The following is a 27650-nucleotide window of genomic DNA, read 5'->3' as shown; positions in this document are numbered from 1 at the left end:
TGAGTGTTGGAGACGCGCTAGAAATTGGCTGCTTGAGAAGCTACCATTATCCCCTAAGCATCAATAAGTTTTGATTCCTTATCAGGAGGTGGGGCCTCTCCTGTTGTCTGTGAGTTGGCTCTTTTTCCAGTATTGGACACAAACAGGGAGTCTAGCAGCAATTGTCCCCTTATATATACTGGGTCTGATGGTGCTGGCTTGTACTTCTTGTCCACTCTAGGGGTAAGAATACGAGCCCTGACTAGGTCATTCAAAATGTCATCTACGTGCCTGACCATCCCTTTAAGCATGGATAGTGTATGTGATGACTTCTGTGTGGTACTGAGGGTTCCAAAGAGGAAATCCCCATGATAGTTGACAGCTCTACCCTGTAACTCAATATAGCCTATACTATCATCTGGTGGAGAGGGTTTGGTAGGGTACAGGTCGGGATCATTGCATGTGGGCTAATTGGTGTTATAATTGTCCCAAGGATCTTGTAATGGCTGATCATCATCCCTATGCTGATCATCATCCCCATGCTGATCATCATCCCCATCAACCTGGTTGTCAGGTGTACGTGGTGGTGAATGTTCAGGTGAAATTGGTTGAATCTGAGGGGAAGGTAGTGATTAAGGAAGAATAGGTGGAGGAAGAGGAGGAGGAGAAGGTTAAGTTCCAACAGAGCTCTTCTTTAAAGGGATGTGGTATTCTTTTCTACATCAGCCCTTCTGTTCAGAGTCACTTTAGTGGGGATATGGCCAGTTTGTGGATGGATATACAAAAGCTTTGTCTGTTTAGGTGCCGACATTTTCGGTGCCGGAGTCGAAACCATTGATGTCTTCGGATCAGATGATTTTTTCCGGACCGAATGGTGGGGGTCGGTGCCAGACTTGTGTTTCGACCCGGAAGGTTTAGGCTCCGAACTTGGTTTGAAGGGAGTCTTTTTGTAGCCGGAAGGCTTTTTGGTATGCTTCGGTGCTGGACCTAAGGGCGGGGCGTCAGAAGCGTGATCTCGGTGCTGACCTGGGCCCGACGGCACAGATTAGGCTGGAGCCGCCTTTTTAATTGAAATTGTCTCTTGAGATGAGGGGGGAGCTTTACTCACGGTACGTTGACCATGTGGGATTTCCTCCTCTTGGTCCTATGGCCTCGCCGGCTTCTTCGTCCGACTGTTGACCGAAGATGTCTGGAATTTAGCTTGTGTGCTGGCTCTGCAAGTCGCGACATAAAGTCCGATGGTCACAAAGTGTTTTCTTGGAGCGGAAAGCCTGGCACGCGTCTCAGTCTTGTCCTCTGTGTTCGAGGGACAAACACAGATTACACATTTCATGTGAGTCGGTGCGCTTGTATTTCACGTGACACAGAGGGCAGAATTTAAAGGGAGTTTGTTCCATCAAGTGCAAGTCGACCCTACGGGGGTTCGCCCGAAGGCCTTCCGTTTAAAAGATTACTTTAAGTAATTCCGATACGCGATAGAAAGGGAGACGCGATCGAAAACAATACCGTCGATGGTGAGTATTTTGTGCGCCAAGGGAAACCCGAAGGTACGGTGTAAAACCGTAGCGGATCAATATACATCCGAACCTGATGGTGCGCACTATCACGCGCACTATCACCGAAAGGAGGAGTCACTTACCTCGTGACTGGAAAGACTTATTAGAAGAAAAACAAAGTGCTAACATCTAGACCCAACACTAGATGGCGATCTATGCACAGCATATGCCTCAAACCAAATGTTTTCGGACAAATTATATTTTGTCTGTCGATATACCACTCTACTGCTTTTAAGGCTTTATCCTGAGATATAATGCTATAGAGTGCTTCTATATCCAAGGTCATCAAAATCTCAGTATTCAGATTAAACAGGAGTCCTTCTACCACATTGATGATGTCTGTCGTATATTTAATGATTGATTTAATCTTTGGGACATGTGGTTGTAAAATGCGATCCATGTATTTTGATAGGGGTTCGGTAGCCGAACCAATGGTGGTTACAATTAGACAAAAAGGGGGATCCTCCTCATCTTTGTGAGTTTACAGAATTGCGTAAATACTGGCCAGTTGGGGGTTGGTGACATTCAAATAATTATGCTCTTTTTCTCATATGTCCCCATTTAACAGTGGGATCGCATCTGATCTTGGTATCGAAACTGGCAGCATCAAGAAGGGTGCTCATTTTAGATTTATAGTTTTCAATATCCACAACTAAGATTCCTCCCCCTTTATCACAATTTTGATCGTAAGGGTCTTGTCCATCTTGAGTTTTTGTAATGTCGAATATTCCTCAAGATTGAGATTGTATGTGGGACTGGGGATGAAATCTGTGGTTTTATCGAGGTGTTTTAAGACAGAGTGTTCGAAAACAGCTATTTCAGGACCTATCTGACCAGTGTAGGTGTGAAGGTAGAAGGAAGAGCTGGACCCGTAAGATTAGCTGGATTTTGTGAGATATTCTGAAAAAGAAGAGTTCCCTGTCGGCCTCTTGAAGTTTCTTCTTCGCTTCTTCTAAAGCATTAACTTTTCTAATATGTTCTTCACGTTCGAGAAATACATTTTTCAGTGTCTGAACCAATTCTTTCGCCGTCTTAACAATGAGCATCATTGTCGCGTGAGCAACAATTAGCTATTTGTGACCATTTTTCTAAAAATTCTTGTAGTTATGAACAATCCTGGGATATTACGTACCCTCAGACCCTGTGGGATCGCCCCTGCACATAGATATTCAAGCTTAAATTTGCCATGGGCTTCTATGTATTTGATTTTCTTTTTTAAGGTAATTAGTTGGATAACATCGTCATCGCTTTTTTATCTAGTCCCAGATATGTTGAAAACTCCTCATCTGAAAAACCAAAAGTTTTTAATCTATTGATGGTGGATAGGTAGAAGAAAGCTCCTAACCGAAGTAGTAAAGGGGATAACAATAAAATTTAATTTGCCAGTACCACTACTTCCTATCTATGATACTCCAGAAGGCTCAAAAAGGAAGACTCTAGCTGGACTCGCACCTAGTTCCAGTTATTGAGGGAGGGCTGACAAATTCTTCTGTGGTGGAAGTGTAGGGTGGGGGGTTGTGTGGGGACGAGTTCTGTATGGTTTGTTGTTTGCTTGTTTCACAAGGTTGCACACACGTCTTATTTTTTAGACATACTTTTTTTCACAAGACAACACTTTCAGTCCACACGTATCCCACAACCATGTCTCAGATGCACTCTGGAGATACCTGGCTATTGAAAGGTCAGCCACAGTATAATCACTGACTCGAACTCTCCACCGTCATGTATGCTTAAAGACTGGTGATATGGAATATCAATGGTCGAAACAACCATATGCAACAAGTCCTGGAATTTGCAAAATGTCATGCTCTGGCTGTCTTGCTAGTGCAATATACCCACCTTATTGGTACCAGGTGCCCATTTCTTGTTCAATATGGCAATGATAAAATATATAATGCAGGACATGTTGGGGGCATATCATCTTACACAAAGGATTCCCATCTGGCTGTTTGCTGCGTGAACTTCGATCCACTGGGGAGGTATGTTATGAGTGAAGAATCCCATGCGGGCAGCCCTTATAACCTGCTAAGTGTCTACATTCAATCTCTACTTGCTAAGTCTTCTCTTGAAGTACTTAGTGACAAGGTGATGTGGTTGCCCCAGGGAATCACCATTATAGGAAAGGAGTCTAATGACATTGCACATGAGGTGGGCTCTGCTGGGCCTAGGAAGATGGTAGGGCCCGAGGTGAGGAGGGCCGAAGGACTTGGCTGATGGTCAAGGGCTCTATGACATTTGGCAGGCATGGAACTCGCACACTCTAGCTTACACTCACACCTCTGCAGTATACAAGACAATTTCTTGCATTGATGTATTGCTGCCTCCTGCCACTGATCTTATCCACAAAGCTGGCTCACACATCCTTCTCTGGGGTGTATCATACCTCATCCCCAGAGGGGCGGGTGGGGGAGCTCCATCCCCTCAAGATTTCCTGGTACTTAATATTTATTTATTTTTTACTTTTATATAGCATTAGCTAGACCCCAAGGTGTCCAAGAGCTTTACAGGTTATGTTGATAAGTTAATTCAAGATACATTCGAGGATTTGTGTGGGTGAATAAAGTTTAGAATAATGCAGCATTAACTAGTGGCGTTAGCGACAGTTTAAACTGAACGAATCAAGCGACTACATCGAAGAATCCTGTTGATGGTGTTAAATCTTTGGGAAGCCTAGATCAGCTTATGAGAGTGTTGAAGTAGTAAGAAGAAGGGCTTGCCTTAGGGAGTGATTTCCACATCCTAGAAGCTTTTACTGAGAAACAACACAACTAGAATGTTTTCTTCTTAAGATTTGGAGGTATGACAAGAAGTTAGTTGGAGTTTCTCAGGTCCCGACCTCTTCCTGCTGTGGATAGTTTAGTTTCTAAGTATTTGGGTTATTTTGTATGAAGGGCTTTGTGTGTGATACAAGCTGTTTTTAAGATGCATCTTCTTTCTATGGGAAGCCAATTGAGGGCAGGTGAGATGTGATCGAACTGTTTAATTCCGTAAAGAGTCTGGAAGCCGCATTGAGAGTTAGTCTTATGGGTACAAGGTGACTTTTCTTACTCCCATTGATGATGGCATTGCTGTAGTCCAGTTTCGAGAGGACTACTGATTGCACTACCATCTTAAGATCGTCTGGGGGAATAAATGGTTTGATTTTCGTGAGATGTATTAGTGTGTACAGCACTCCTTTGACTGAACTGTTGATGTTCTCCTTCATTCACATGTTTTTGTCCAGAGTGATTCCCCGGGACTTCACGGAGTTAGAAAGTGAAAGAGAACAGTTTAGTGCACCCAAATTCTCGGGCCATTCTTGAATTAGTAAAGGTTTATGTTTTGGGGAAAGGAGTAGTAGTTCAGTCTTGTTGAGGTTTAGCTTTAGGTGATCGGTGTTTAACCACTTGAGCGCTCATGATGAGGTCAGCTCGTCATGAGCCACGGCGCTCCGGTGCTCATGACGAGCTGAGCTGGTCATGACCACGCCCGTTAGATGGAACGCTCGCACGCTGGGCTGATTCCCCTGCTGTGCTGAACGTTCCAGCGGAATCCCGCCAGCCGCAAAGGGGCTAACCAGGTTTGTGTCTTGTTTAGTGTCGCATTCAGATGCCAAGTGTCACTGAGTAATGTTATTTTGTAGTAGATTTGTGTGTCGTCAGCATAAAGGTGATATTTGGTTCACAATAACTGTAAATAGGGTTAAATATTTTTTAATTAATTGAGATTAAATATTTCGTGCCTAAATGACAAGAAACTTAACATAATTCTTAGTTCTGGAACTGAAGGCCTGTCTGGATCTGAATAATGGAACAGTGGAGTAGCTGGGCACATTACGGGAGGCTGGGAAAGCCTGAAATGTAGAAGAAGTACTGTCAGATAACTGAATCGGAGACTAATATTATGACCCTAGAATGGGATAATCAGGGGAAAAAAAGTCATACATAGTTGCGAGGTCACCTGGATTTAAAAAGGGTCTCCTTTAGACAGCTCTTTCAAGAGTATATGAATGGGGGGGACAGGTCAGCTAAATTATTATATTGGCTGACGACACAAGATTTCACCTTCCATCTTGTCTCTCACTGTACGTGTAGCTTTTGAAGATTTTTATTCAAGGCTCAGTTGAGAGGCCGCAACCCCACTCATTGAAGATTTTCCTCTGCGGAAACTGCACCCCAGTGAGTGGTATGAACTTGACCAACCCCTCTCATAATAAGAGGTCACAGTGGCCCTGAAAGGTATGAACCCTGGTAAAACCCCAGGTCCAGATGGTTATTCCATCAAGTAGTACCGTAAATTTCAATCACTGTTGCTCCCGCCTCTCTTGCACATGTACCATAAAGCATTCGAGAAGCGCAGCTTCCGTCTGAGCTTAACTTGGTGCCCATAGTGGTACTGCATATACGAAGTTGACCACCAGACCAATATACTTCTTATTAGCCAGTCTCCCTTATTAATGCTGAGGTTAAACTTTATGCCTAAGCTCTGGCAAAAAGACTACTTTGTGTACTGACACACCTGGTCCACCCGCACCAGTGTGGTTTTATCCCACACCGTTGCACACAACCTTGAGTCATTGACAAACACTGAAACTCAGTGGGCTTCCCGCTCCTGACCAAATGAAAGGCAGGAATGGATTGGTGCACAAAACAAGAACGACCAATATATGTATCCAGTGGTTACCCTCGAAATCATAAAAAAGTTTGGAGGAAGTGGTGGGCATGTTATGATTTGGGGAAATGCATATTTCTACTTTCACTTTTTATTGCTGATAAAAAAAAATCCAATATCTGTGATATAGATTGTCCTTCAATTGTGATGTATATGCTGATGTTTTTGTGCTGTGTGTGTATTATATCCTTGTGCAGGACTGGTCTTACCTTGGATGAGGTGTCTGTGCGCAGTTTCCTGCTTCAATGTGACCTTCTGGACCTGGTCTGCAGGACAGCTGTCCTTCATTGTAAGGATGCCTTGGAAAATCACCTTCATGTTATAGTGGGCACACTAACCCCCCTGGCTTGTGAAAAAGCAGATATTCAGCAGCCGGTAGGTTTAAGAAATTAAGATTTGTCTTAACAAAAACTGCTTACCATTGTTGAATTTCCTCAACTTTTCAACATGACGTATCGTTTTTGCATGTATCTTTTTCAATTATTTTTTAATAAATTAAATGAAAAAATAAACAATGGCAAAGGGAAAATAACAAGTTTGATGGGAAATTGGTGATCATGTTGATAGAAAGTCTTGCTTCTGATCAGTAGCGCTTTCAATGGGATTCTCAAATTTGTTCTGTATATTTGGTAGGGTTAAATATAATCTCTTAGAAAAACGAACTAATCCATTTTAGCCAGCATGTTTCCTCAAAATGTTCATGGTATTCACCAAATGTTACAGTCCAATTTAGTGAATGCTTTTGTCCCCTTTTCTTTTGTTCTCTTACACTAGGATGGGTATGGGGAGCAAAAGGCCCCTTAACCAAACCTTCCTGTCTCTCTCCTACATCCTTTCGGAAACCTTTAGATTTTTGTGGTTAAAATCTTTATTCACTCAGAAGAGTGACCCCCGAATACTTGCTTGACCTCTCAAACATGTTTCAAAGTACCAGCAGTAAATTGGAACATGCAGATACCCGTTTTAGGTCTCGCCCACCAGTGCGCATGCGCTGCATAGGAGGACCTGTAGCCGTCGCTCTGGTCATTTTCAAGCACACACTTGTGGCGGCATCCACCTTGCGGGAGCGAATAGGGGCACGCCACAAGCACGAATGCAGTGCTTGAAAATAAGCAGACTGCTCTCTTCGCGTGCAGCGGTGGGCACAAGCATGCGCGGGGACCACTCCAGGGTTTCTCTATGTCTTGTGTGAATACAAGCACAAACAGTCCCCCCGAAACACACTCGCAGCCTTTCCCTTCTTCTCTGTCACATACAAATTGTCCTCTTTTTTTATTTTGGTATCTCCTGCTCTTCCGGGTTCCCACATCCTTGCTCACCTCTCTCGTACTCTTTTATGTTCCCTCAACTCCCTTTTATCACCCCTCGCTGTCTCTATTTGTTTCTTGTAATTTGTTTATTCTCACTTTTTCCCCTTTCTTTTTCTCTCGCACTCCCACCGTTACTTTCTCTTGCACTTTTTTGTCTAATTCACGGAGAATGAAGTCTAAACATATGTTTGAATACATAATCTAAAGCTGGCGCAGAGATAACCAAATGTTCTTTTTAGAATGAATTACAGAGTTCATGTACAGAAGCTCTCCGGATGCAGCTCTTAATAAATGGAAGCCTTGTGTGGCGCTATTTCTAGGATGACACGGGATGCTGTTGAGATCGGAAAGGCGCATGCCTTGAATTCAATGATTACCAATGGAGGGTTTGGCGAAGACAGAGTGAGCGTACCACTGAGTGATTCGTGCAGAGTACCCCCTGAATTCGGTCCAATTCAAACAGAAAAAGTTTTCCCCGAGGACTACAAACTAAGATCAGAACATCATTAAATACTGGCAAGTCTAAATAGAACCGGGAAGGTGGCCCCTAATCAGGCGCGTGGTGCCTTGATTTTTCAAATAAGATACGAGAGAGGTCCTTATGATTCTGTCTGATTGTTTGAGAAGAGATTCTTGGTCTTGAGGAGAATCCTTCACAGGAAGGGATTCGAAATGCGTAGACCACAACACTTTAGGCCAATCAAGCTAATTTATCTTTTCAAGATTTGTATTGTTTTGCGAACCATGGATGGCCTACTTTGGAATTAATTATTCTGTGTTTGATGAACTTGAAAAATGTTATATCGTTATATGAAAGGTTTTCGTTTAGGCACCCCAGGGTGGGTTTTGTGTGAATGAAGAAAGGATGTCTGTATGAATGTGGGAATGAGTTTAACACAAGCACAAATGCGGCATTATATGTGAGACTGGCAGGGAGACTGTAGGTGAGAGTTTGTGGGGGAAAAAGGGAACACTAATTAGGTTCCAAAAGGGTTAGTTTTCTTCGCGGAGGAGAAGTGTTTTTGTGATGATTATTGATATTTTGTAAAGTGTTTCATTTGAAAAAATTAGAAATTGGCAAAAATAAATTCGATTAATTCAAACTGAAAGAGTGGTTAAGAGGGACTTGTTTGATTCTTTTTCCCATCTTTAAATATCAAAGAATCTGAAAGAGACACGTTAGTGATAGATTCTTACCTTAGAATATCCCCAGGCGTCAGACTGGATCCGGAAATTTTTGCGTAGCAGTACCCTTGCGTGTCGGTAGGCGACGTCTGCTGCTCCGCGTCTTAGACGCCGCCTCTGCGTGCTGACGTCAGCTCTTCTTTTTTCCGCGCCAGCAAGCGCAGATCTGGAAAAAGCAATACTTTTAGTCACTTTTCGACTAGTCTTTTTGATCTCTTTTGATCATCTTTCTCGAGTCTTGCGACTCCGGACGGTGCCTAGGGATGCCTTGTTTCAAGCATTGCGAGGATTGCGACCGCACGATGTCGGTCACGGATCCTCACCGTCGGTGTCTCCTCCGTCTCGGCGTCGACCACGACGACAAGACCTGCCCCGACTGCCGGGCCCTGTCTTCGAAAGCCAGGCGGGAGCGGTCCTGCAGGCGACTCGAACTCCGGCAGTCGGCCCCGCGCCGCGAAAGGTTCCGGTCCCACGGGAGGTCGAGGGACAGGTCGCGGGGTCAGAGCCATCACAGCATCACTCCTCGTGGTCAGGTAAGAAACACAAGAAGTCGAAGAGGCGTCATCGCTCTTCTGACTCCCCCCGATGCTTGCACGACGCGGCTCCGTCGGAGTCGCGGGCGCTGCGTCCTGCTCCACAACCTCCGGTCCCTGGGCAAGATGCGACGCCGGAGGAGATCGAGCGCTTCCTCATGGCCATGAGGTCCCTTTCTCCTCCGACGGGCTCTGCGACGCCTTTGGGCCCAGCGGACCCGTCTGGGGCCCCTAGCGGGTCGGGGGCTTCGGCCCGACGCCGCCGGCGCCGCAGGGCCCCACTGGATACGCTTCGGGATCCGGGTCGTCGATGGTTGACCTAACGACCTCACCGCCGTCGGTCCATCAGGTGTCACCCCCGGCGCCGTCCTCCGGCGTCGCCGTCCCTGATGCCTCCTTCGATCTGGTTCCGGCGTCAGAACGGCGCCTCTGGGCGCTGCTTTCAACGCCGCTTGGGGAATTTAGCTTCTATGAACCGGCCTCATCGTTTGACAACCCTGACTATCAGGGGATGGGTGAAGAGGAGTATTGGGAGGGGTCTGAGGACCCTCTGACCCGTGCGTGTCAGTCTCAAGAGGACTGGACAGGTGACCTTGGGGTGCCAGTGGTCTAGACACATGACCAGACACTGGTTTTGTCTCACCTCCTACCGTGGCTATGGAGGAGGGGTCAACCTACAGTGTGGTGTTGATGAGGGCAGCCAAGGCCTTGGGGCTTGAGCTCCCCGTCGCGGCCGTGAGGACTAACCTCCTCACTGAGGTCCTTAAACCGCAGTCAAGCTCGGCCGAGCCTCTGCTGCCGCTTAATGAGGCCTTGTCCGACGTTCTTTTGGGCACTTGGTCCAGGCCCGCTACGGGTTCTCCCGTAGATAGGAACGTGGCCAGAGAGTCACCGCCTGGCCCCGGGCGACCCATGTTTCCTGTCCACCCACCCCACCCCTGAGAGCCTGGTCATCCAGGCCTCTAATTCCCAGACCGGATTCCCGTCGGATCCGCCTGATCGGGAATCCAAGAGGTATGAGAATTATGGAAAGAAAATATTCTCCTCCCTTAGTTTGGGTCTGCGGTCTTCCAACACCGCATGCCTCTTGGGCTGCTACACCCACTCTCTGTGGGACACGGCTGCGGAAGTGCTGCCAGAGTGCCCGTTGGAGGTACGGGCTAAACTCGGCCTTGTTGAGGGCCGGGATGCAGCAAGATATTCTATCCGGTGTGGGCTGGATAGCACCGACTCACTAGGAAGAGCGATGGCAACGACAGTGGCGATTCGTCGCTACACCTGGTTGAGGTCCGCCAACTTTTCGGCCGATGTCCAGAACACACTGAAGGAAATGCCGTTTGAAGGCCGTCGCCTTTTTGGTGACAAGGCAGACCATGCGCTTGAGCGCTTTAAGGACTCCAGGGCTAGGGCCAAGTCCTTGGGCCTCTCGGCCCTGCACCAGCAAATGGGTGCCTTTCGCTCCTTTCTTGGCCAAGGAAGGGGCACCCCCACACATGCTGCCAGTCACCGTGGAGGCGGTCGGGGACAACGGTGAGGCCAGTCCACACCCTCCCCCGCAGCATCTGCCTTAAAACCTTCCTAGTCTGTGCTTTTCGGCCCATGTGACGCCAGTGGGGGGCAGAGTTCGCCATCACCACTCCCGCCTGTCATATCGGACAGGTGGGTGCTGCAGATCGTCCGAAGGGGCTACTCCCTCCCCTTCGAGACGACCCCTCAAGCCATGCCACCGCAACTTACCGCGTATCGGGGGATCATTTGCGGCTTCTGCAGGAGGAAGTTTCGGCTCTCTTGGCCAAGGGGGCCATTGAGCGCGTTCCTGGGCCAAAAGTAGGATGCGGTTGCTACACCCACTACTTTCTGGTACCCAAGAAGGGCAAAGGGGGTCTACGCCCTATCTTGGATCTACGGAACGTCAATGGCTTCCTCCCGAAGGAGAAGTTCAAAATGCTGACTCTGGCTCAGGTCTTAGCTGCCCTGGACCCAGGAGACTGGATGGTAGCGTTGGACTTGCAGGACGCTTATTTCCACATCCCCGTCCTGCCGGCCCACCGGCGCTACCTGCGGTTTATGGCAGGCCACGAGCACTTTCAGTTTACTGTGCTCCCCTTTGGCCTTACCAGCGCCCCACGGGTGTTAACGAAAGTGATGGCGGTGGTCGCAGCTCATCTGTGCAGGTTAGGGTTTTCAGTCTTCCCCTACCTCGACGACTGGTTGTTGAAGGCGGGCTCGCCCCAGATAGTCGTCAGCCACCTCCAGACGACGGCAGACCTCTTGCACCAGCTGGGGTTCTCCATCAATGTGCGGAAGTCACACTTGTTGCCCCTCTCAGAAGCTCTTTTTCATCGGAGCGGTTCTCGACTCGGCGCAGTTTCGGGTTTACCCACCCGAACGGCGGGTTCGGGATATACAGGCTCTGATTCCAATCTTTCAGCCTTTATCCCGAGTTTCGTTCAGGTTGACGCTGCGGCTTCTGGGGCTGATGGCTTCCTGCATCCTTCTGGTGCATCACGCCTGTTGGTGGATGCGGGCTCTGCAGTGGGACCTGAAGTTTCAGTGGGCCCAGCATCAGGGCAACCTGTCCGACCATGTCCTGATCTCGGAGGGCACTGCGAGACAGCTGCAGTGGTGGCTCACGTACCGCGATTGGGTCAGCGGCAGATCCCTCTCCCTTCCCCAACCGGAGCACGTAGTTGTGACGGACACGTCCCTCCAGGGCTGGGGAGGCCACATGGGAGAGGCGGAGATCAGAGGCCTCTGGTCTCCGGTGGAGTCCCGGCTCCATATCAACCTTTTGGAGCTGCGGGCGATTCGTCTAGCACTGAAGGCATTCCTCCCCTCTGTCCGGGGGAGTGTAGTGCAGGTGTTCACTGACAACACCACCACCATATGGTACTGCAACAAACAGGGAGGGGTGGGGTCGTGGACCCTCTGCCAGGAGGCTCTGCGGCTTTGGCAGTGGCTGGAACATCAGGGTGTGACCCTGGTGGTTCAACACCTGGCAGGTTCTCTAAACGCCAGGGCGGAGGAACTCCGCTGACGGTGCATGATGGATCACGAATGGCGTCTGAACTCGGACGTGGCGCAAGGCCTCTTTCAACAGTGGGGAGAGCCTTAGTTAGATCTATTCGCCACCGAAGAGAACGCGCAATGTCATCAGTTCTGCGCATTGGAATTTCCAAGGCGGCGCTCGCGCGGAGACGCTTTTCGACGTGAGTGGAGTTGCGGTCTGTTGTACGCCTTTCCGCCTATACCACTTCTGCCCAGAGTGCTGAAGAAGATCAAGCGCGACCAGGCACAAGTCATCCTTGTGGCTCCGGACTGGGCTCGAAGGTACTGGTATGCCGAGCTACTCAGTATGTCAGTCGATCCCCCGGTTCGTCAGCCTCTTCAGGAGGACCTTCTGTCGCAGCAGCAGGGGACGGTCCTCCACCCGAACCTGTCCATGCTTGGAGATTGAGCGGCGACAGTTGAGGCCATTTGACTTGCCTCCTGAGGTCTGTAACATCATTCTGGCAGCCAGGTGTCCCTCTACAAAGTCGGTATACGCCTGCAGGTGGAGCAGATTTGTGGCATGGTGCACAGCAAAGGCTGTGGATCCTCTCTCTGCCCCTCTTTCTGAGGTTCTTCTCTTCCTTCTTTCTCTTGCCCAGCAGGGCTCTGCTCTGGGCACTATCAAGGGCTACCTTTCTGCTCTTTCAGCCTTTTTTTAGGCTACCTGATCAACCTTCTTTGTTCAAGTCTCCTATTGTTAATCGATTCCTGAAAGGCATCACACATACGTTTCCTCCTGTTCCCTTTGTGATGCCTCAGTGGGACTTGAAACTGGTTCTTACTTTTCTGATGTGCGCTCCCTTCGAGCCACTTCACAACTGTCCTCTCCACCTTCTTACGTTGAAGACTGCCTTCCTGGTAGCCATCACCTCAGTGGAGAGTGAATGAGCTGCAGGCTCTATCCCGTAAACCTCCTTTTCTTTCGGTCCATCCGGACAAGGTTGTGTTGAGGACAAGGCCCTCTTTCCTGCCCAAGGTAGTCACAGACTTCCACATTGGGCAATCCATCACCTTGCCCACCTTCTTTACGCCTCCGCATCCCTAGAGAGAGGAAGAGAGGCTCCACCGTCTGGACCCAAAACGTGCGCTCTCTTACTATCTGGATCGCACACGCCAGTTCCGGGTGGATGACCAACTCTTTGTTGGTTACGTGGGCGCTAAGAAGGGAAATGCGGTGCACAAGCGGACCATCTCGCGGTGGATCATCTTGTGTATCCAGGCGTGTTACTCCTTGGCTAAGAAGGAACCCCCTGTTGGGCTGAGGGCTCATTCCACTCGGGCCACGGCAACTACTACTGCCCTGGGCCGGGGAGTGCCCCTACAGGACATTTGCCAGGCAGCTACGTGGGCATCGCTGCACACGTTTGCCACGTATTGCCTGGACAGCCAAGTCCGGAGGGATGGCTTCTTTGGCCGTTCCGTCCTCTAGGACTTACTGGTGTGATTATTGGTTCGCAGACCCAACACCGGGGTTGGTATTGCTGGGTTTTCTGTTCTAAGGTAAGGAATCTATCACTAATGTGTCTCTTTCAGATGCACAAGTTACTACTTGTGTAATGGTATATCTGTAAGAGACATTAGTTAGTGATAGATTCCTTACCGACCCACCCATCCTCCCCGTTCTGCGAACCGATATCTAGGGTTAAGGTCATCTCCTTTCAGGGCCCTAGTTTCAAGACACCAGTGTTGGTTTTTAGCATAGCTCTGCGTTTCTGGCGCGGAAAAGCTGTGTCTAAGAACTGACGTTAGCACGCGGAGGCGTCGTCTAAGTACTCCGACGACGTCATCACGGCGCCGACGACGGACGCGGAGCCGCAGACGACGCCTACCGACGTGCAAGGGTACTGCTACGCAAAAATTTCCGGATCCAGTCTGACGCCTGGGGATATTCTAAGGTAAGGAATCTATCACTAACTAATGTCTCTTACAGATATATCGTTACACAAGTAGTAACTTGTGCAACGCAGCATTGGCGTTTCTATATGTTAATTGAATTCAATGATTGGCATCATGTAGGAAAGCAGATATCGGCATCCCGGAAGGACCACAGGCACCACTGTGTCACCTAGACTCTGAAACTCTCACATCTTTTACTGCCCTTCTTTATCACAGTTGTCCTTGAGACACTGCTGTCACCTGCCCGTGGCTCTTACGTGTAGTGCATACATCCCCCTCAGTACCTGAGGGTTCCACCTTCTGCTCTGCATCACAGCAGAGGGCAAAAGAGAGCGAGGCCTTTCCCCCTTACTGGCCCGACTGCGCCCAAGTGCCTCTCTTTTGAAGCTTACCTATGTGCATGCCCCAAGTGAGTGCCAGCCTCCTGGTGACAGTGAGGTTAAAGGGAATTCATATGCCCCCTTTGCTTTAGGAACAGACTGGCGAGGTAAGTTGCTGCTCAGCACAGAGTCCCTCCAACCTCCTTACTCACCTTACAGTGGAGGAGACTAGGAATTGAACCCCCCCCCCGACCCCGATCTCCCTTCCACGCTGCCCTGCCAGTGTCACTTCTGCACATAGGGTGGTATTCATTGAAGGCAGATAATGCTGTGTTTTGTTAGCTTCCATCAGCGTCCGGGGGTGGGGGCTCTTTAGCGCCTGCTTCTCCTGGGTGGATACCTACGCAGCATGACTTGAAAGGCATGGGGGAACGTTAAACTTTTTCTCTTTCAACATAAGCCCTTGTGCTGCATAATTAAATACTTATAAGGTCCCAAAGGCGAGACCTATTGGCTATGCCAATGCTTGTTAGGATTGCTGCCATGAACTATGTCAAGCACAGTGCTCTACTGTAGCCATGGTGACCTGAAATGATTGCATACTAATATTAAATACCTAATTATAAGATGTGATGTACCGTGATGTATAACATATATTTATATTATTTGAAAGTACTTGAAATGGGCACACTTTGCTGATTGTTTTTTACTTGAGTTCAATTTAGAAATATTTCAGTGAGACATTAAATTGGTTTTAAAACAAAATCAGTAAGTGAAAGTAAAATTTGCAGCAGGAGATCAATACTGTTGTCTAATGTTGTTCTTCATCCACAATGAAATTAACAGTCGACTTCCCCAGATTTCTCAAAGTGCAATGTTTTTTTTAAGTTAACCATTAGCTGTGCTGTTATATATTTTTCAATTATTATTTTTTTTAAATCAACCTTGCTGGGATTCGGGTTGCATCACAATCTAAATCACAGTAAAAAGCAGTGATACAGCACCTACAGCTTTTCTCATTACTGACCCAAATTCAAGTTTTAAACCCTGTACATCTCCTTTCGTCCCCTTTGCCCAACTAGATCTGTAGAAGGTCAGCTGCTACATCTACTGGATTGTCTCACTCAATACTTCCTGAGTACCTGCTCAATTCACCAACTTAAAGCCATAATCCAGGACAATATTAACTGTACATTACAGCATGCTCATCCTCTACTTGTCCCTAATGAGGTCTGCACACAATGATTTCCAGCACAGCACTAATGGTACCTTAGTGAGCAGCTTGACCGTTTTTAGCCTCTGAGGGCATGTAATTTCTCTTCAATCTTTAGCCATGTAGTACAGCGTTGGAAGCTAAACTATGAGCAATGTTTCCCCGCTACCTCATAGACTAGCCCCTAATTGTGCCGTCACTATGACTTCCCAAATTTAAGTCAAGTACCCAAAGTTGGTGTTTAATTTTCTTTTCTAATTCTCCCACTAGTCTTCTCCCTCTAGAGGTCACATCTTATGGTGTGAAGGCTGAAAAAGTGTTAGAGTTGCCATTACCATCTGTGGAGATCATCTTGACTGAGGTCCTACTCTCCTTGTTGCAAGCATCAGAACCCTTGCTTCCCTTTAACAATGCCATCACAGAGGCAGTTATGGTGGTTTGGGAAAACCAAAATCTGCCCCTGCTGTTAGCCGTATAGAAGCAAGAAAATACAGACTGGCCCCAGACAATCCTGCTTTTCTATCAACCCATCAATCACTGGAGAGCCTGATAGTGCAGGCATCTTACACTTTAAAACTATCACCTTGTGCATTTCCAACCACTCCATTGGATGGAGAATTCAGAGCAATTTACCTAAAAGTATTTTTCAGCTGGTACTTGCCTAATTTGCTGCTACTCCCATGCCCTTTGGGACATGGCGCTAATGGTGATCCTGAACCTTCCAGATCATCTACAAAGCCTATTTATGGAGATTGCGTAGGATGGACAAGCTGCTGCCAGACAAGTTATCCAGTTGGGTCTAGATACAACGGACTCTGTTTAACTTGCTCTGGGCTCTTTTGTTGCACTCATGCATCACGGACCTCTCAACTATGTGGGTCACAGAAAACTCTGACCTTGAGAGGTTTGAACATAGTAAGGCCTCTACTTGGTTGCTAGGTCTCCAGTCCAAGCAGTAAGACTATCTGCATTTCCTCAAGTTGTAAGGAGTTCACCAGAGGCTTTTTCTTTTTTGGGCAGACAACAAGGCCAGCATCGTCAGCGACACAACCTGTAGTTGAAACAATACCAATGCTAACAAAGAGTGGAGGCTGAGCCTCACATCTCCTTCCCTCCTCCTCCTACAGGAACGATGGGAAAGCAGTCTTAGATCCCTCTATTAAGAGCACATAGTGTCTGTTAGGGGTTTGCCTCCTTGCCACAAGCCTGGAAGACCATAATGTCAAATCAATGGGTCTTGTAGGTCATAGAAAATGGTATGCTCAACTTCCAAACAGACCCATCGCCCATCTTCTTCCCTCCCTTCAGCAGACTTCCTTCTTATCATTCATCAGGAGGTGGAGATCTTACTCCTGAAAAGGGCGATGGAATTGATGCCAGAGCAGAATTTGAGCCTGGGGTGCTGTTCCCATTACTTCCGAAGGCCTAAAAAAAGACACCCGTCTTCGTCCGACCTTGGGCTTCCGGGTTTTGAACTGGTTTCTTCATACAGAAACTTTCAAGATGCTGCCCCTGCCTCAAGTGTTGATAGCCGTTCAAGTGACAGCATATTTGCTGTTTGAACTCTGCTTTTACATCAACAGGCCCAAATCCCACCTGTAGCCCTCGGTGCAGCCTTTTCATAGAGACAGCACTGGACTCTGCATCGAGTTGAGTTTTTCCCCATCCTCAGAGGATAAGGGATATTCAGGCTATGATTCTGATGTTTTAGAATGAAGCACACATACCAGTCAGGACGGTCTTAGGGCAGTTCGCTTTCTGCATCCTTCTAGTCACTCACACACTGTGGGGTACGTGAGGGTCTACCAGTAGTGCATTTGCAGGCAGTAGTTCCAACACAGCCGAGCTCTTTCACATTTTATAATAATCTTGGAGTGTGCAGCAATACATTTGACGTGTAGGAGAACCTAATTGAAAGGATGTCCTTCCACCCAGAACCAGCAAAGGACATGATGGTAACAAACGGTTCTGCTGCAGGTTGGGGAGTGCATCTAGAGGAACCTGTGATCTGATGCCTTTGGTCATATTAGTCTGAAGCAGCTTAGAGTGATAGCGGCTGGCGCTTAGGGTCTTCTCGCCAACTTAATAGCCCCAGACTGGAGTACTGACTTGACAGTCAATTTATCATCAGTTGCACAGGCAAGATGAAGGGCAAAGCTGCCCAGAAGTAGACTTTGTCAAGGTGAATTGTAGTGTAGTTCCTATTTTCCCTATAGGCCCTGCGCATTGGAATAACATAAACAGCAGTGTAGACGTAGGACTGCGGTCTTCTAGGTCTCTACTGACTATGTTAGACTTAATTTAGGTTTGCGCCAGCTAGCTCAGAGGTCACTGGAAACTTTCTTGACTGAATAGGAAGTGATCAGCTTCCCTGGCTCAGACAAGAAGGGATTCAGCTTCCGACAACCGCATAAACATGACAACTTTGCTCCTCAGAATAAGAGTCAATCTCTAGAGTCGTGTGAAACAATAGACCGCTATTTCACTCAGTCAGTTGTGCAGATTTACTTTCACCAGAATGCAGAGAATAGAGAGACGGGCGTTTTTAATAAAAGATAATATTTATTGAGCAGTCTTCCTTCTCATGCAAGAGAAATAAATTGCCACAATTGCAAGACTTGTTATTATGAAAAGTGCGTACAGTAAAAGGAGTATTACGAAATAATACTGTAAAAGCATTGATATGGTTTCTTAGCCATAAGATGGTTAAAATGAATAAAATATATACATTCATATAGACATTGGCTAACGACCTCGACTGGTGCTTCTAACTACGCCTACCCCGGTGTACCTGACCTAAGCCTAATACATGGGAGGGAGTAAGTAGGTAGGAATTTAAGTTAAGTTGGTTTTGCCAAGAGTTCGTTTCAAGAATTCTCTCTAAGGGTTTAGTCAGCACCGTACTTCTGGAATAGAATGCAGGAGGTCTGGTATCTCCTCTCAGGACCCGATATCCCAGTCACCCGCAAGGGTAGGCTGGAAACGCCGGAGCTGGATTTTCTCGGCAAGAGAAAAGACAGCGTCTTTCTCAGCGCGTCAAGGAGGAGGGGCAGCGTCCATGGGCTTCTCGCATCTGCTGGGCTCTCTGCAAGGGGACAGCTGTTATGCTCCAGTATTCACCACCACCGTGTGCTTGCTTAAGGCAACGTTGGTATATTTATACCTGAAAGGTGCCGAGTTTGACGTAAGTTTTTGGACATAAGACGTCAATAAAGATGTCACTAAGAACTGGTCGTTCTTACAGTGCTCGCAGGAGCTCTATTACTAATCAAAACAAAGCAAGCGGGGCTTTCCCAGGTTGCTGGGGGTTTGGGATGTCGAAAGAACTCGGTGTGCTATCTAGGAATCTAAGGAAGTGGCTTCTGCTGTGTCATGGACTGTCATGGACTGCAGAGGCGAGTTACTGAAATATGGCTCTGATTGTTATGCCATTATAGGGATATGTATTGATTATAGCCGTATAGGGGCATGAGGTCACAATATTGATCGGGGTCCTAGATAAAACACATCACCCACTCCACGAATTTATGTCCATCCAATTACTAAAAACGAAAGCAATAAGAAGCACGTGTATTCCTACCCACCCCAAAATACATTTTGCATTTGAAATGGTGTACATGAAATACATGAAAATGAATAGGTACTGTACGTTCTCAAGCATAGTAATCATTCAAAAATATTGCATATGCATTCAGTTCAACGATTCTGCGAAGAATTGCACATGAAAAAGTCTCTAAATACAGAAAAGAAGGACGGGACTATTTCATCACATAGTAAATACAATTGCTGTAAAATGTGCTAGAGGCTGAGGTCATATTTTGTCTCTAGATCTACCAAAAATAGAAGCTCTGTTCTTTATGAATATTTCTACTTTAAGCAAAGTACGTGTGCCAGAAAAAAGGTAAATATTTTGGAAAAAATAATTTCATGGTGAGCGGGGAGAAAAAAACGCTTTTCAGTAGCTTTTGTTTATCAAAGTTGAAGGCCGAATTCAGAGTTCATGGGAACGCTGTGTGCCGGATTCTTTTCCAAAAGTTATTGTTTCTGTTCAGGGGAGAACATCATTTCAGACAGGCTCTCAAAGAATTGGTCTACATATTCAGGTGACAGTTCGACCAAGTTCGATAATGCTGTAACTTGGTAGTTGTGAGAATGATTGCTATCATCGATTTCAGGATCAGCAATGCTCACAGAAGGTCGTACCTGGGTGATGCTGCTTTCATTTCTAGCTTCACTGCCACCACCTAGTCATAGCGCAGGAGTCTCAACGAATGCCGTCATCAGGATTGGTAACCGCTGGGGACAACACGATGCGTGAGCCGTTACTGGACTCAGCAAAGTATCGACGTCCATTGGTATTGCTGATGGTAGTGCAAGACAGGTGTCTATCACGCATTCCTCTCCGCATAGCATACATCGAAGCACAGGTAAGATGCAGGTCTGCCATATAGGTCTGAATGAAAGAAACCAGGTCATATTCAGATATCATAGCCGGGCTATACCAAGGACTTTAGTTATGCGGTCCCGGTAGCGTATTGCTAGGATCGTTTCTTCCATCCTTGCCGGAGTCATGTCTGCGTTTTGGTTTGCCATATCGGAGCAGGAGGGTCAAAAATAAAATACCTGCTATGAGTCCCAAAAGTTGTGGTAGGCCGCCAAAGATCGAATGGACAAAATTTGGAAAGATACCCAGGACTGCTTCAAATGGTGTTAACAGTCCTGAAAAAATTGTCTTAAATACACTTGAGATACCACTGGCATTCGACATATTTAGGATTTGGCTGAGCATTTCTGTGAAATGCACCGGGCAATTTGTTGATAAAAGTGTATGTATCTCTGCAGCCGTCCTTGCAACTTGGAGATCATACGTCTCTTTTGATGACGAGATGGGCACCGTTGTCTGCAAAAGCACAGACTTCATTCTGCTTAAAGTATCAATTCGTATAGAAGAGATATTCAAACTAGGCCAAATCGGAGCCACTGAGTCTCCAGGGCCATTCGGATACAATGCTTGCATACAGCAAGTGACCATGGAACTCACGCTTAAGAGATATGCTTTCCCTGGCACCAAGCCACAACAGCTGTGATCCGTTATTAGAACGTAACTCCCGTTAGAAAGTTGCCTAAAGAATGGCTCTATTTGTGCTGCAGGTGTGCCGTGTTGGTGGCATGAAAGGTTATTCGAAGTACCCTCACAGGCCCCATGCAAGTTTATACCTTGGCACAAAAGTATACCGCTTAGTGAATGTTTACACTCATTACCACTAAGAAATACATTTTTGTTGTTGTCACTATAACATGTCTGTGTATAAGGTAATTTCCATGATGACTTAATGTATCCTTTACCCAACTTTTCATACTGGCCTGCCGGTATATACTCAAGGCAAGTTTTTAAATTGGAAAGTTGTTATCGGAATTGTGATAATCCTGTGTATTATCCATTCAATGACAGGTCTTTCTGATATTGTCAATGGTAATCTCTCGAGTTTTTCGATGCTCAGGATTGTATAGTCTGCTCCTTTCTGTGCCAAACTGATTTGTTTATCAGTAAAGTTAAAGATGGAAAACAATGACGTTGTGTTGATTAAACGCCATGGCACATAGCCCGAACTGAGATTTTGCAACGTCCAGCCTAGCTGTACAATAGAACGTAATTGGGACTGGCCATGTTGTAGCATTAACAAGTCCTGTGGAGGACAGAGTCATTAACCCATTGTCCACAACAGAAAGTGATTTTTCCAAATTAATACGATCAATTTCTCGTATTTTCTCGGCTGTTTCAATTTGAGTTTCTTTCCATGCTTCGTTGTATGCAGCATATATGCTGGCCGCTATGAAACGTTTTTGACGCTGTTTGCCTGGTCCCATAATGAAATCGCGCAAGTCAGCACCATCTTTAAGTAAAGACAAGTGTTGCTTAATTTGTGCCAGTGTGGATGTTTGTAGCCATTCAAGGCATAGTTTCCCTACACTGTACGTTGTTACTATCCCTGGATGTCATCTCTGGGAGTATCTAGGGTCTGGTCTGGTCATTTTTAACCCCTGTACTTTGTTCAGGAATCTATCTTGACAGTTATTTGTGTCTGTAGGCCAGATTAACCACTTTTTCCAATCAGGATGTGTTCTGTTTTCATTTAAAATTTGGGATACGTCTATTTCAATATCTGTGGTTGCATTATCAGGTATTGGCTTTGGAAAAGACGGTTTGTTAAGGTCTTTAATCTTGGCTAGGCCAAGACAGGTTGTTTGTTGAATTGTGTCATTCAAGAACATTATTTGTTCTGGGATAATGTAGGCTCGAAATAATGCTTCTAGGCCTTGTACCTGCCAATCTTTTGTACCCCAGATGGTTTTTGTTTCAATATTATTTTTCCAGAAATCAAAACCGAATGTAATAATTTTTTCATAAAATGCTTCTGAATATATGTAATGTAATGTAATGTAATTGCATATTTATACCGCGCTACAATCGCTCCAGGGAGCATCTCGGCGCCAATGTGTGGTCAACCTGATGTCAAAGATTGCCATTACTGCTTGGAGTGACCAGAACCGGAATCACACTAGTGCTCTGGCAGTTATGTCTGGAAGGTTGTAGATCCAGGTTTTTAATTGTTTACGGAATTCTGATTCCTTAGCCAGTGCTCTTAAGTGTGGGGGGAGTGCATTCCAGGCTTTTGCACCTAGTACCGCCAGGGATTTGCCCCCACGGGTTTTAAGTCTAAACCCTGGAACGGTCAGTAGGTTGGCATTGGAGGATCGTAGTGCTCGAGTTGGACAGTATCTTACAAATTTTTTTCTTAGGTATAAAGGGCCTAGGTCGTGTACAGCTCGAAAGTTAATTATCAGCACTTTGTACAGGACCCTTTTTGTTATGGGCAGCCAGTGTAGTACATTAAGTGCTTTGGTTGCTGAGGATTTTCACGGCCATTTTAAGACCAGCCTTGCTGCCGCATGCTGTACCATCTGGAGTTTATGGGTAACCACCTTATTGGTACCAGCGTACAGGCTGTTACAATAGTCAATGCGTGATGTAACTAATGCAATGGTAACTGTTTTCCTCGCTTCAAAGGGCAGCAAGTCAAAGAACTTCCTGAGTCCCTTTATCACCCCAAAACAGGTGCCTGCCACTTTTGACGCCTGATGTTTAAAAGATAAGTCGGCGTCAAAGTGTACCCCAAGATTACGGGCTGAGGAGGTGGTGTGAGGCGGTATTTCTGCCTTCTCGGGCCACCATAGTCTGGGAATTAAATCATTTTTTGGGCCTATAGGCATGATCTCAGTTTTGCCTGTGTTACATTCTAGATGGTTTCTCCGCATCCAATCAAAGGTGGCCGTTAGGCAACATTTGAGTTTTTCCTCCCAGACCTGGTTATCTTTATCCATTACCAGGATAAGTTGTGTATCGTCGGCATATTCTATTACATCTATGCCAAATGACGATATCAGCTTTATCAGGGGTGTGGTGTAGACATTGAATAATGTCGGGCTCAAAATGGGACCTTGAGGTACTCCCGTCGACAGTGGTTTCTCACTGGACGGAAATCCCCCAAGGTCACCACTTGTCTCCTGTCACTTAAAAAGTTTCTTATCTACTCCAGGGCTGTGCCTGAGATGCCAAATGTTATTAGCCGGTCTATTAAGATAACATGTGAGACCGTGTCGAAGGCCGCCGACAGATCTAATAGTATCAGGACGGCCTTCTTTCCTTGGTCTAGGGCTGATCGGATACTTTCAGTAGTGAACAGGAGAGCTGATTCCGTAGAATGTTGGGTCCTGAAACCTGCTTGGTTGGGGTGCCATGCTTCACTGTTTTCCAGGAAGCGAGTAAGCTGCTTATTTACTATCGATTTAGTATTTGTCAGCATGGTTTTTGTCCCTGTTTTATCCAACAGTTTATAATAAAATGTTTCTGCATTACTCGTGTTAAACCCTGAGAAGTATTGGAATTTCTCATAGAATGTTTTTGAACTGCTTTTAGGTGGAGTAGCACAATGTTCCCATTGGTAATATTAAAAAACATTTCTAGGTTGAGCAGATTTATGTAAATAGTGGTCTGCGTAATGTGTAAAACAGTACATCTGTTAATAATTAGATGAACCTTGTAAATAATCATGTTCTGTAAATTTTGCTGACAACACTAAATCCGACATCATATTATTAATACTTTCAAAATCCCAATCAGCAGAGAATGTACTTGGTTTTACAAAATCACTTAATGAAACCTTAAATTGGTGAGGATATTTCAAGAGCTCGACCGGGCCATATATTTCATAGTCTGTTTTGTCCCAAACTACCCCGCCGGGTATTGGAATGGCTGTGACATTCACTGATGATAGTTCTCTTTTCTCGATGTGAGATGATTTGTGAGGCTTCAGAACTAAGTTGATGTTCTGACTTGCTGTGTCCATTGAACTGCATTTTCCCTCAATGAATTTTCCCAAGCAAAGTACCATGACGAGCCAAAGCAGGAGGAAAAATATACCTAGGCCAAACCAAAATTCTAACCATGGAGAAATAAGATAGGTTTCTTTGAGTTGATGAAAGAGTTCTTTTGCTTTTTCTTTAAAAGTCTTTATTTCTGGCGTTACTTCAGGATCGCTTTGATCTTCAGAAAAGTTGTCGAAATTGATGAAGTAGCCAGATGCAGTTCTGTCGATTGTTGGAATTGTTTTTCCCATTTGGCTTTCATTAGCACATTCTGATGCCACATCATTGTAGACTGGTGTTTCATGACGAACTGTTTCAATTTGGGTTTCAAGAGGCACAAGTTCCATGACATTTCTGCATAGTCCTTTTTTATTCACAGCAGGTTTATCAAATATGATTAGTCTTTCAGTTTGAACCGCTTGGATACTAGCAAATTTGGGTATTCTGTTACTTCTTGGGAGTCCACTGGGCCTGCTATTGATTATAGGCCACATGATTGTGGTTTTACCAGGTCGATTGATACAACTCTGTTCTCTTTTTTACCAGCAAGGGGCGGTAGTACTACTGATCTTGTTCCGTTGATTGCTAAGACAGGTACTGCTTTTCTGTAAGAAGGCCCAAATTCCTTCTTCACCGCTATTTTCTCTCTGACCAGATCCCCAATCTTTGGAATCCAGACAGGTCTTGCTGGGACAGTGGTGTGTCTTCAGTGGTGGTTGGCTGTTCTTTTAACTTTATGTTGCTCAGGGCTTTTCTTGTTTCATTTAAGTCCTGTAAAACAGCCAAACGATCTTTGATGTCAAAGTCTTTTTTCTTATCTTCTACCACTGAAGCAAGACTATTTAAGTCCTGAACATACATTCTAGTTCCGAACAATAGTTCGTACGGGCTGAAACCTTTTAGAGAATTTCTTGGCAAGTTGTTAAGACTACGTTGGACACTTATTAAATGCTTGACCCACCCATCACCCGAACCTAATACCTTTGCCGTTATAGATTGCTTTATGTCTCGTTTTTTTCTTTCCACTACCCCATTTCCCTCAGGATGGACAAGAGAATCGCAATCCAATGCCCATGCTGGTCATGGCCTCCTTATAAGCTCGAGAGCTAAAAGCAGGACCCTGGTCAGAATGAAGCATGGCAATTGCTTATGTGCCGATAAAGACTCGCAAATCTTTTATAACAGTTCTGGCGTCAGCCGAGTGCTGTGGCCACATCTTTGAAGTGAATGTAGTCTTAAATAATTAATAGGACGCTGGATTGCATGTGTAGATAGCTCTATGCTACCTTCATAAATGTCCATGGCATTAATCCGCATGACTCGTTACTGCGGTCTCTGTCGCAGTCTGGGCAGTTCTTTACAAATTTATAATGGTGCAGGCTCATCCCCGGCCACCAGTATTCTGATTGTAATTCAGTCAGAGATTCCTTCATCTGTTTGTGCCTTGGACCTTCACCCATGTGTGCGTCTGCTATTAATAAAATTCTCCGATTCGTGTTTGGAATTACCCTATCCCCCACTCCAGGGATTCGAGCAAAAAGAACGGAGTTTGCATCAATTACATATGTATAATTGAGTGGGTAGTTCACAGGTAGTGCTGCACAGTTGCCTTTTGAAGACGTTTTTACCCCCAGCATGGTTTCCCCGTCTATGTATTTTTCTGAACGCTTTTTTGTGGCTACGGAAGCCGGTTTAGTGCTTCCGTTGTGGCTGAACTAGCCAATGAATTCCCTGCAACGTGAACCCCATCACGTTGATGACTCAGAGTGTGTATCACGTGAGTCTTCTGTAGTTCCTTCTGTAAAAGAACTACTTGTTTCCAAAGCATTTTATGCTTGATTGTGGCACCTGTGTCGTCTTTGTAATCATTTTGAACCCAGCTCTGAAAATCAATATTGTAAGAATTGACGCAAAAATGCGAATCGCACATGATTAGTGTCAGGAATTCACGTTCGGCATTTTCAAGCGCCATCTTTAAAGATCTGATTTCAGCTCGCTGAGCTGGACATTTTCTCAGTGATTCAGTTTTTGTTACTTTCGGTCTGAATTTACCGCGGAGCCAGCGACCTTTAACAATCACGCAGACTGCATCGTAGGATTTATCTTCTACATTGTAATGCTGTACAAATTTGTCTGTATAGATTATACAGGAGTACTGTTCTAGAGGGAGAATTTCGTTTGGCAGAGGGTATTCTTTTTCATATTTTAAATCATTCAGTTTTTTCATGTGCGGGGCGAAATAGTATTTCACGTCTTCTGCAGCAAGAAAGTTTTCCCACTGTACCCATTTCGGATCTAGTGACACTGTAGGCAGGTTTACTGGGCTGAATAGTGCCTCGAAGGCTGATTTTGCTGTGAGAACAGTGATCCTTTTGCCTTGTGCTAGTGCTCGTTCTTTCGCTATAGCAGTTTGCACTGCCTTTACAGTATTTTCTGTGAGACTGAATGTTTTTTCTGCTTGTGTGTACAAATGTGATTTGTAAGCTATTGGTACCGTTTCTCCCTCATTAGAGGTCAGGTACGTGAATCCGTGTCTTCCTGGGATGATCCGGATTACAAGGTTGCGTGTATTGTCACGTGTTTCTTATTTTGTTTTTGCTAACATGTTTGTTTGCATTGATCTCAAAATTTCTGTGTGTTTTTGAGTCCAGTTGATTGGTTTAAAATCAGGTTTTATTAATTCGTAGAGAGGTTTAATCCTCTCTGCATAGTTTAGAATGTAAGTTCTTCCGAAATTCAGGAAGCCTAGAATCGATTGTAAATTCTTCTGCGTTTTCGGTGCTTGGAGTACAGCGCACTTCTCTAAGAAGTTGTCCGCTAGGCTTTTTCTTACACTTGATAATTCGTATCCTAAGAATAAGACTGTCAGATGTAAATGTAAATGTATAGGCATTTATATAGCGCACTACTTACCCGTAGGGTCCCAAGGCGCTTCGACCGCTGCGAAACCCTTCCTGGCTTCCCTGAGAGATGGTCCCTTAATGGGTATCGCCAGGGTGAGACCAGGCATCCCCGGCGGTCTGGTGGGGCCGTTAGTGAAGATGAGGCAAGCTAATGCCCAGAGTTGCCGAGTGTGATCGCTGATCAGAGTGGGCACCGAGGCGAGAGAATTATCGAGTCCGCTGACCCTGGTCCAGAAACCTGCCGCGCCGGGAATCGAACCCTGGTCCCGGGCCGTCCTCTGCTCTCGGGTCTGCCGCCTCTAACCAGTGAGCCACACTACTTCACAGATGGGCAATTCTTGACTTTTTAAAGTTGAATTTGTAACCCTCTGCTGCGAACCCAAGTATTATGGTGTTCACTCTTTTCAAGTGAGTATCCAAGTCGTCGTCTGTGAGATAGATGTCATCGACATAAGATAATGCCTCATCATCATATATTTGTAGTAACTCTGTTACTCTTGCTGAGAATAGTCCTGGGCTGTTCTTGAATCCCTGTGGGAGCCTACAGGAATTTTTCTGTGACCTCATTATTGAGAAAGCGGTCAAGTACCTGCTTTCTGGTGCAATATTTTGGCAAAAGAACCCATT

The 27650-nt window shown here is 45.9% G+C and overlaps 1 protein-coding gene across 1 annotated transcript in view; it reads left to right on the top strand.

Annotated features, from left to right (window-relative positions):
- ATM (ATM serine/threonine kinase) overlaps positions 1-27650 on the top strand; it is a 1399724-nt gene that overhangs the window by 765398 nt on the left and 606676 nt on the right. Inside the window, exon 30 of the mRNA XM_086935231.1 lies at positions 6383-6560. Within this exon, the coding sequence (XP_086791357.1) occupies positions 6383-6560 (178 nt within the window). The remainder of the gene's footprint in view (positions 1-6382; positions 6561-27650) is intronic.

The sequence above is a fragment of the Lissotriton vulgaris genome, chromosome 8 (genome assembly GCF_964263255.1).
Source record: "Lissotriton vulgaris chromosome 8, aLisVul1.2, whole genome shotgun sequence".
Classification (NCBI taxonomy): Eukaryota; Metazoa; Chordata; class Amphibia; order Caudata; family Salamandridae; genus Lissotriton; species Lissotriton vulgaris.
This window is presented reverse-complemented; position numbering and strand designations above follow the sequence as displayed.